An 11043-nucleotide genomic window follows, 5' to 3' on the forward strand; every position below is an offset into this window, starting at 1 on the left:
TGACCCCCCTCACCTCTCGCGAGAAGATGCCCGCCTGCCTCCGGCGCGGGGGGAAGGGGCGGGGCTCAGGGCCGTCGCCATTTTGGTTGGGGGTCGGTAGCCGAGCAGGCGGATACCGCCGGCAAATTCTGCATTTTCTCTCTCCCCCTCCCTCCCTTTATAACCCCCCCGGAGGAGCGGGCTGCCGCCGCTGAGAGAAAAGGAACCGCGATCATGTTGTCCCGCGTCGTCTTGGCTTCCGGTAAAGGAGATTGTCGGAGATATACCGGGTTTAGGTCAGACAAGGGCACGCCAGGGAAAAGCGAGTGGATCCTGCACTGAAGGCCCGTGGGTATCACCTCGTCCCGGGCCTTGCCGTCCTCCTTCTCTAGAGGCATTCCGCAACCCCCACCCTGCTCACTAACAGAGCTTCACCGGAGACCTCACTTTGATGTGACCTCGGATGGTGACGACAGGTGTGAAAACAAACTTTCCAGCCCAGCGAGGCGGCCTTCACACTTATGTCCCTCACTCAACAGGAAAGAAAGGCCACTGGGCCTGGAACATTGACTCAGTTTCTCTCTCTCTCTCTCTCGGCAGACCTGCTGAGTTTCCGTTAACTGTCACTGTTCCCTATTGCTGGGGCCTTGCTCTTCTCGTCCTCCAAGCAACGTTAGTTGCCTTGATCGATTTGCGCCCACCTCAAAGGTCACAAAGGTAGCTGACCATCGCCGTTTAGATCAGAGTGGTGCTGGAAAAGCACAGCAGGTCAGGCAGCATCCGAGGAGCAGGAAAATCGACATTTCGGGCAAAAGCTCTTCATCAGGAATGGAGGCAGGGAGCCTCCAGGGTAGAGAGATAAATTGGGGTGGGCACTGGCCTCATAACACATCCTGATCCATGGAGAGATTTGGCACCTTCATGCAATAGAACCGCACTTAATCTCAATGCAGTTTATGTTGGGTTTTTTTTTAACTATACTTACCATAACTTGCGAGCCTACTAATTTGTAACCAGGCAATCTGTGTTGATTCAAAGATTTCTAGAGAGTGCTGGTTGGATTGGTGTTTCAAGGAGCTACAGAAGCTTTATATGCAGCAGGGCCTTCAAAGCCAGGGAGCTTTAAATGTTAGGCTCTTTAAATATTCAGAAAAAGTGAGGACTGCAGATGCTGGAAATCAGTGTCAAAAAGTGCGGTGCTGGAAAAGCACAACAGGTCAGGCAGCATCCGAGGAGCAAGAGAAGTCGACATTTCGGGCATAAGCTGTTCTATCACATTCCTGGTGAGAGTTTATGCCTGAAACATCAACTCAACTGCTCCTTGGATGCTGCCTGACCTGCCTTGCTTTTCTAGCGCCACATTTTTTGACTTTTAAATATTTTGTAGATTATGCTTTGTGACTATTGTTGTGTCGGGGATGAAGGTGTGCAGCATGAGAACGAAACAAGATTTCAAAGATTTCAAAATTACTTTTAGGCCAATGTCAAATTAATATGCTTTCTTCATCATTTCTATTGTTCTCTCAACTCTGGCTATTTTTTTGTATTGTCGAGCCTCATTCCAGCTGTTGCATTCATTTATTATAAGTTAAAGTGCATGGATTGAGGGCTTTAGAAACTTTGCTCACACTGTAGTGAGCTGTAAAGAGATTTCAAATAAAAAAACGTTACCTAGCTTCATTTTAAATAAGGGACCAAGCAGACTGGATGTTTATTTCTGCTCCTGTTCCTGTACAACTAATGACAGGCTAAAGTGCTATGGAAAAAGTTATAAATTTAAGTATTTGCATTCAAATGATCTTTTCACTCTAGGACATGAGCAACGGAATTGGCATCTGATGTTGGAGGGTCCCTAGTAGTAATAAGTTTAGATTAATACTGTTTGTAATAGTTGGAAGATTGCCAATTAAAATGTGCCTGAGTGTCGCATTTTGGCAGTCTTATTGACGATATAAGACTGAGCCTTGAGACTTCAGGGTACAGGATACTGTCACAGGATGAATTAGGGTGTTTGCATTTTCTGCATTGATCCACAAAAGGGTAGTTTTATTCATTTAATGCACTTACTGACTAATTGGTGTGCATCTTAAGCATTTACGTATAATTTTTTTTCAGCTGGTGCTCTGAAGACATCGGCACCTATCACTGCCAGGTTAGTAGTAGTAGTTTCTGGACTATTGAAGTTAACCACAATAATATGTTTGAGACAATGCAATCTATTAACATGACGACGGATAAGTTGCAAAACCATAATTGCTGAGTTTCTTTACATTTGTTACCTTTGTATCATTTGCTCACATCTTGCTTTGCCTACAAAATCTGCACTCTGTTGTTCTAATTGGAGTTAAAATGAAATAGTTTATATATTTTGAATGGGTGAAGTTTGCATAAATTGGAATGATTGTCACTTCACCCAGCGATCCCTCTTGAGATAAAATTGCAATTTTGTTTCGGGCAATGATAAATTTTGTCTAAAATTTGAAAATTGTGCAGCATTTTCAATAGTTTGTGGTTTTTTTTCAGTTTTTTGCCGGTATCCAAATCTTTTCATATAAGTTGTCAGTCTTGGACACCAGTGCCACCCCTTCCTGAGGAAGGAGGTAAAGTGCGCCATGGTTTGTTTCCAGAAGAATTTTTCCAATTCTTGTACCCAAAAACTGGGGTAACAGGTCAGTGCATAATACCTTTACAATTACAGCAGATATGTAGTGAGTTGCAAAGTATAATTGCATTTATAGTATGGTAGAGCACAAACACCAGTATGGACCGTTTGAGCTTAATGGCCTCTTTCTGTGCCACTTATTCAATGCAATCCTTCAAAATTGTTTTATTTATTCTTTTGTTGTGGTAAAATACAGGCTATTGGTTTCCATTGCTTCACATTTCTAAAAACATCTTTGTGAATATTTTATTATAACTTGGTCCACACCTTTGCGGATGGGGGGATTAAACTGTCCGTAGATGAGCAATGGAGTGTTCCTTCAATTTTATTAATTACTTGCAAGTTGCCAGAACCTTATCTAAAATATTATTATCACAAAAGATAATATTGCGAAGTAATAGTTCCTTTTCCAGAGTTAAAAATATTTAGCTATTAGTGCAGGCTAACCCTGGATTGTGTTTTGGACTTGTTTTCTAAGAAACAGACAATTTAATCTCTAAGCAGTAAATATGAGTTGTCTTCTACATAAATGGTATTTGAATTATTGTATGATTTTAATGAACCTAACCTGGGTCACTTTTAATGACTTTATGATCAGTCTTTGTACCTGCTTATTTTTTGTTTTCTTTCTTTATTAGGGCCTTATATGTTTGGTCTTGGGCTGTCAACCTATCTTCTGTCAAAGGAGATTTATGTCATTAACCATGAAACATTTTCAGCTATCTCAATTGGCATTGTTATCCTCTATGCTGTCAAAAAGTTTGGCAAAAATGTGGCAGAATTTGCTGACAAATTGAATGAGGTAAGGATATTGATATTTTGAAAAGCTGATGCAGAAACCATAAGAATCAAGAGTAGGATTAGACTTTTGTACCATTGAGTCTATTCTACCATTTAATATAATCACAACAGATCTTGAATCTCCACTCCACTTTCCCATTTGGTCCGTATGTCAATTGGTTCCCTGAGAACGAGGATCTATTGATCTTTCCTAGATCAAATTCTGTTCAGTAGTGATGCTTTAAAGCATATGAAATACGTATTAACTTCTAAAAAAAATTGACACTTTTTTTTTCATTGTTTGGTGTTGGTATCAATATGTTAACATGATAGTTTAAAGAAGATTAGCAACCTGTGCAACTATTGTTAAATGACACATTTAAATTAAAGAAAAGCTTTGTGAACATATTCTTTGTGTAAATTTTCTCCAATAAATATTTTGTGCAAATTCTCATTAAACGAAGATTTACAAAATTACAGTGATGTATTTATGGTTCAGCTACATTCTAATTTGTCTGACAATTTCAGGCTAAGGTTCAAAAAGCACAAGAAGTAAAAGATCTAGCCATGAGCAGTTTGCAAGAAGCTATTGAAGCAGAAAAAAAAGAACAGTGGAGAACAGAAGGGCGCGTGCACCTTTTTGATGCAAAGCGGGTATGAATGCATTTTGTTTTAGTGGCCCGTTTTAATTATTGCAATTTATTGACATAAACCCTTGTCATTTGCAACAGTTTTAAATTGGTGTTTCCCAATTGTGTACATTTTAATGTGTGTATAAAATTATGAATTCTTAGTATCGACTGCTTCATTGTTATAGATGTGGTCAGAGATAGCCTGGCTCCAGGAATTTACAAATTTTTGTCTTTGCAGAACAACGTTGCAATGATTCTAGAAACTAACTACCGTGAGCGACTGCATATGGTGTACAATGAAGTGAAGAAACGTCTGGATTACCAAGTCGGTCTCCAACATCTACAACGAAGACTTGCACAGGAACACATGGTTAACTGGGTGGAGAAGAGTGTAATCCAGAGTATCACACCCCAGCAGGTAGATGGAGAAATAAAGTGAAAGACACTGGTTTTTATACTGACCATCCTCTTAATACAAGTGCACTTATAAAATTGCCAGCTCCACTGTTAATATGTAAAACGTATATTGAAATACATATGACTGTCAGTATTATGTGTATGCTTGGCAGCTGTGGAGACTGGGAGTTGCATGTCAATTTAAAAGCTACCAGACCTTTCTGGGGTACAAGAAGTTTTTTTAACATGTATCCAGATTACAGCATGCATGTGCAAGGTATTAAAAAAAAAATTGAAGCACCCAACTCATTTCAAACTGATGTATTTTGTTTATTTCAATGCATCAAAATAATTTTCACGGCAGATTTGGGTGTGAGTTGACTGTCATTGGAACATGTTGCTAACTTGCTAAATTTCAGAAGAAATGTCCTCTCTTCATTCCTTGAAATTTCTTTGTTTTTTTTCATTCCTGCCCCACTTCTTCTGAAAAGGAATCTTGTGTTGGACTATTATTCTGAAGTATCTTTGATACTTGCATAGGTTCTTTTTAGAAATCATTTTATAGGATGTGGCAATTGTTGGCTGGGCCAGTATTTATTACCCATCTCTGGTTGCCCCTGTGAAGATGGTGAGCTGTTCCTTTGAATCATTACAGTTATTCCATGTAAATAGATTTGCAATGCCATTAAAGAGTGAGTTTTAGAATTTCAACCCAGCAGTTCTGAAGGGACAGCAATATATTTTCAAATCTGGATGGTAACTGGCGTGGAGGGGAACTCTTCGGGTGGTGGAGTTCCTGGGTATCCACTTCTCTTGTTCTAGGTGGTAATAGTTCTGAGTTCTCATATAGGAAATTGAATGTGAGCATCAGACAAAATACTGATGACATTTTTATATTATTCTGAGATTCAGATGTGCTGAATTTGTTACTAAATAATTCCCCCCCGCCCTTCCTAAATCTGGCTAGGACTGACTGACAGGATAGACTGGCATCTTCCTGGATCACCATTGTGCCACACTTTTCTAAGTTGATTTTTTTTTAGCTTTTTATTCATGCTAGTACTAAAATATTAATGTGTTTCTGCTAATATTTTGCTTTTCTCTTCACAGGAGAAAGAGAGCATTGCCAAATGTATCTCTGACCTCAAAGGACTGGCAAAGACTGCTCAAGCAAAGGTTTAACCTTGATCCAGAATTGCTATTGACATAAATGTATGCAAATCTATAGATTTGCAATGTATATGTAACACTGAAAAATGTAATCTAGGTTCTTTGTAAATGTTCTTGTAATCTGGAGCAGAACATTAAATGGAATGTTGATAAATCTCCAGTTGATGTTGTTCCTTTAACTTATTTGCCATTACTGTCTGTTTCATGTTCAAAGATGCCATCTATGGAGCATGTTTAGTCTTTGACTAATTTTCATGTTTCCATACCAACCGCATTCATTTATTGACTACTACAGTATAATTATCAATTACTAGTCATAATTTTTTTGTAATATCCTTTCATGTGTTTGGCAGAGGCAACATTTATTGACCATCCTTAACTATATTTGAGAAGATGGTAGTGACACTGTAGTCTATCTGTTGATGGTACTCCCACATAGCTATTGAAAGGGAGTTTCAAAATGTTGATGATTTGACAGTGAAAGAACAGCAATATAGTTACAAACCAGTATAGTGTATGTCTTGGAAGGGAACCTGAAGCTGGTGTTGTTCATATGTGTCTGCTGCCCTTGTCCTTCCAGGTGATAGAGATCAAGGGTTTGAAGATGCAATTGAGCGAGTCTTGGTGAGTTGCTGCAGTGCATTTTGTATATACTGCACTTTATTGCTGTTCTGTTGGTAAGAGAGAGAGAGTAAGAATTATTAAGGTGGATAGGGTACAGATCAAGCGGACTGGTTTTGTCTGAATTCTTTTGGGCTGTTTGAGTATTGTTGGATACGCACTCATTCAGGTCAGGGGAGAATTTTTCATCTCCGACCTGCATTGTGTCCTGTAGATGATAGACAGGCCTTTGAGGAGTCAGAAGGTGAGTGACCCATTTCAGGACTCCATGTCTGAACTGTTCTTCTGGTATAGTTTTCATGTAGCTGATTCTAGTTGAATTAATGTTCAGTTTCCTATCTGAAAACCCATAAGCACTACCACCTGGAAGGGTGAGAGAAGCAGATAAATGGGAACACAACCACTGAGTAACTTCCAGTATGTTGAAAGTTCAGAGGTTAGCAATGGTAAAGTCATTGAATGTTCAGGGGGTAGGGCTCGTTAGATTCTACTTGCCACTTTTCAGGTTAACTGGAAGTTGACCAGGTTGTACTGCATATGGATGTGGACTGCTTTAATATCTGAGGAGTTCCCAATGCTTTTGTGGTTTTAAGTTGTTTTTTTTTATTTTACTGAACCTGTCTATAATGCCACTAAAATTATAGTTTGTTGTTTTTGTCATTGATTGTGCTCTGAACTTCCAAAATCCCATGTTTATATGCTGGATTTTTTACTGAGACATGGTTGTTATTCTCGAGATGCTGCCAGTTTTCAGCTGTGCCCTATATGCATGTTCCAACTGATCATAAAAGATTTGATTTAATGCACCCAATATTTTGGCTAACATTCATCTCTCAAGTGCCATTATTTAAATAAAGTTTAATCTTTTATCTTATTGCTGATTCTGGGACCTTGCTGTAAACTCAATGGTTACTGTACTTTCTTGCAAGACAACAATGACTTGTTTATCTGTGCAGTGATTTAGACTTCCACTTATTGAGTGTGGCAGACAGATAATATCTTAATAGTTTCTGAATTTTATAATATTAGTTTTGCAATAATGTTATATCAGTACTTTCATGTCTCTTATGTTACCACCTTTTGTGTAAAAACTTAATGGCTAAAAGTTTTTAAGAGGGGTGGTAAGTGCCTAGAATGTGTTATGAGAGGTTGTGCCAGAGGCACTTACAATAACAATGTTTAAGTGGCATCTTGACAGACATGCTAATGAAGTGAGGAACAGGGAGAGCGGAGCTGAACACATGGCTGCAGTGATGGTGCAGGAGGGAGGATTTTGAATTCTTGGATAATTGGACCTCTTTCTGGGGAAGGTGGGACCTCTACAAACAGGATGGTCTTCACCAGAGGGGTGCCAATATCTTTGGGTAATTTGCTCATGCTCTTCAGTGGGGGTGGGGGGGTTTAAACTGATGTAGCAGAGGGATGGGAACCTAATTGTAGTTCCACTATACAGGACGTTGAGGGGAGTGAGGTCAGGGATAGATTTACAAGGTTGTGAGAGGGCACCAGCAATCGGGGTGTTGGTTTGAAATATGTGTACTTCAATGCCTGGAGCATCCGGAATACAGTGGGTGAACTTGCAGCATGAGTTAGTACCTGGGATTTTGCTGTTGCGACCATTTCAGAGACTAGAGGTGGGACTGGAATGGTTGTTGCAAATTCTGAGATTTAGATGTTTCTGCAAGAACAGAGATGATGGTAAAGGATGGGGGGAGGGGGGATGGTGGCATTGTTAATCAAGGATAGTGGTACAGCAGCTGAAAGAACGTTTGAGGACTCATCCACTGAGGTAGTATGGGTTGAGGTTAGAAACAGGAAAAGAGAGGCTACTCTGTGTTGGAAGTCTTCTGTAGGCCTCCGAATTGTTCCAGGTATGTAGAGGAAAGGATAGCAAAGATGATTCTGTATAGCAGCGAGAGTGACCGGGTAGTTGTTATGGGGGAATTTATTTTTCTCAATATTGACTGGGAGTACTATAGTTCAAGTAGTTTAGATGGGTCAGTTTTTGTTCAATGTGTGCAGGAAGGTTTTCTGACACAGTATATAGACAGTTCAACAAGGGGAAATGCCATATTGGATTTGGTACTGGGGAATGAACCCAGCCTGTTGTTAGATTTGGTGGTAGGTGAGCACTGTGGTGATAATGGCTGTAATTCGGTTATGTTTACAATAGCAATGGGCATGGATAGGTATATGCTGCAGGGAATGAGTTATTACTGGGGGAAAGGCAATTATAATGCGATTAGGCAAGATATAGAATATCTAAGATGGGGAAGGAAACTGCAGGGGATGGACACACTTGAAATGTGGACCTTATGCAAGTACCAGCTACTGCGGGTCCTTGATAATTATATACCTATGAGGCAGGGAGGAAGGAGCCATGGTTTGCTAAATAAGTTGAAGCTCTTGTCAAGAGGATGAAGAGGGCTTATGTGAGGATGAGGATGAGGAAGACTCAGGGGGCTTGAGAGTTATAAGTGAGGCCAGAAAAGAAGACCCAGCAGGGGACATGAGAAGTTGTTGGCAAATAGGATCAAGGAAAACTGTAAGACCTTGTATAAGTATATCAGGAATAAAAGAATGACGAAAGTAAGATTAGGGCCAAGTAAAGATAGTAGTGGAAAGTTGTGTGTGGAATCTGAGGACCTAGGGAAAGTGCTTAATGAATACTCTTCGTCAGTATTCACATTGGAAAAGGGCAATGTTAGTGAGAATACGGAGATACAGACTACAAGATGAGATGGGATTGAGGTTTACAAAGAGCCTTACTTCGATTGTGGGTAAGGTGTTGGAAAAGGTTATAAGAGATAGGATTTATAATCATCTGGAAAGGAATAATTTGATTAGGGATAGTGAAGGATAGGTGCCACACTAACCTTTATTGAGTTCTTTGACAAGGTGACAAAACAGGTGGATGAAGGTAAAGTGATCGCTGTGGTGTATATAGACCTCAGTAGGGCACTTGATAAGGTTCCACACATTAGGCTATTGCAGAAAATAGTTTTGGGATTGAAGGTGATTTAGCGGTTTGCATCAGAATATGGCGAGCTGAAAGAAGACAGGAAGGTGGTGATTGATGGGAAATGTTCATCCTGTAGCTCAGTTAGCAGTGGTGTGCCGCAAGAATCTATTTTGGGACCACTGCTTTATAAATGATCTGGATGTGGACGTAGAACGGTGGGTTAGTAAAATTGTGGATGACACTAAGGTAGGCAGAGTTGTGGGTAGTGACAAAGGATGTGGGTTAGAGGGACATAGATAGGATGCAAACTTTGTCTGAGAAGTGGCAAATGGAGTTTAATGCAGAAAAGTGTGCAATAGGTCTCTTCAGAAGAAATAAAAGGAATGCAGAGTACTAGGCTAATGGTAAAATTCTTGGCAGTGCAGATGAACAGAGAGATCGGTGTCCAGGTGCTTAAATTCCTGAAAGTTACCACTCCGGTTGATAGGCTTGTTTAGAAGGCATATGGTGTGTTGGCATTTATTGGTTGGGGGGATTGAGTTTTGGAGCCACAAGGTCATTCCTCAGCTGTAAAGACACCAAGGCTGCACCTTGAGTATTGCATGCAGTTCTGGTCACCACATTATAGGAAGGATGAGGAAGCTTTGGAAAGGGTTCAGGGGTGATTTACTAGATGTTGCCTGGTATGGAAGGAAGGCCTTGCGGAAAGGCTGAGGGAACTGAGGCTGTTTTTGTTGGAGAGAAGAAGGTTGAGAGGTGACTTAATTGAGACATATAATTGGAGGGTTCGATAGGCTGGACAATTAGAGCATTTTTCCTCTGATGGTGAAGGCATTGAGGGGAGATAGAGTTTGCACAGATTTTAAGGTTAGTTTCTTCACTTAGTAGTAGGGTGTGGAACGGCCTGCCTGCAACAGCAGTAGAATCGCTGACGTTAAGGGCATTTAAATATGCATTGGACATATGGATAATAATGAAAGGTGTAGATTAGATGGGCATCAGATTATTTTCACAAGTCAGCGCAACCCTGAGGGCCAAAGGCCCTGTACTGCGCTGTAACGTTCTATATATGAATAGGCCGGGAGTAGTTGGATACAGACTGCGTAGAAGCAAGAAGATTTTAGTTCCAAAATGCATTGTGTTGGTGAACAAAAGGGCTTGTTCTGTGCTGTACTGTACTGTTCCCGTGAAGTGTTGATACATCAGGTAAAGCATTGGCATGAAACCTGTCATTGGTTACCATACCCCTACCTCAACTGATGAATCAGTACTCCTCCATGTGACTAGGGCACAGAACGTAGTTAGGGTGAGGATCTTCAGTAACTATCACTGGGGGATCAGCAGTAGCATTACTGGCCAAGCTAGTGGAGTCTTGAAGGACATTTATGCTAGACTGGGCTGTGCCAGGTGACTAAGAAACCAACAGGTCAGAAAAACATTTGACTAAGCTGTCTGCTGCAGATATATCTGTCCAAGGCAGTATCAGCAGTAGAGATCACCATACAATCTTGGAGGTGGAGTCCCATCTTCCTTGAAGATATCCAACATTGTGATACACAACACAATCATTATGCCGAATGGGAAGGGTTTCAAACAGATCTAGTAACTCAATTGGTCATCTGTGAGTGTTCAGGCCATTAGCGGCAGTGTAATTATGTTCAAACACAACTTGCCACCCCAAGGCCAGGCATATCCCTCATTCTATCAGTAATTGTCAAGCCAGGGGCTAATCTTCACTTAATGAAAAAATAAGAGGATTTGTTTACAAATGAGATGTCAACCTAGTGAAGTCGCAACATAAGAAAAGCAGCAAAACATCAATCGCATTATCCTCATCAACC

The 11043-nt window shown here is 40.4% G+C and overlaps 1 protein-coding gene across 1 annotated transcript; it reads left to right on the top strand.

The window, feature by feature from the left end:
• The first annotated feature begins 59 nt into the window (after nucleotides 1-59).
• Nucleotides 60-5779, top strand: atp5pb (ATP synthase peripheral stalk-membrane subunit b). The gene is made up of 7 exons (XM_072563665.1): nucleotides 60-241; nucleotides 2095-2131; nucleotides 2503-2648; nucleotides 3280-3443; nucleotides 3950-4075; nucleotides 4292-4471; nucleotides 5560-5779. The coding sequence occupies exons 1-7, from the start codon at nucleotides 214-216 to the stop codon at nucleotides 5629-5631; spliced, it is 753 nt and encodes a 250-aa protein (XP_072419766.1). The 5' UTR covers nucleotides 60-213; the 3' UTR covers nucleotides 5632-5779.
• Nucleotides 5780-11043: the final 5264 nt, after the last annotated feature.

Source organism: Chiloscyllium punctatum, chromosome 45, assembly GCF_047496795.1.
Source record: "Chiloscyllium punctatum isolate Juve2018m chromosome 45, sChiPun1.3, whole genome shotgun sequence".
Taxonomy (NCBI): Eukaryota; Metazoa; Chordata; class Chondrichthyes; order Orectolobiformes; family Hemiscylliidae; genus Chiloscyllium; species Chiloscyllium punctatum.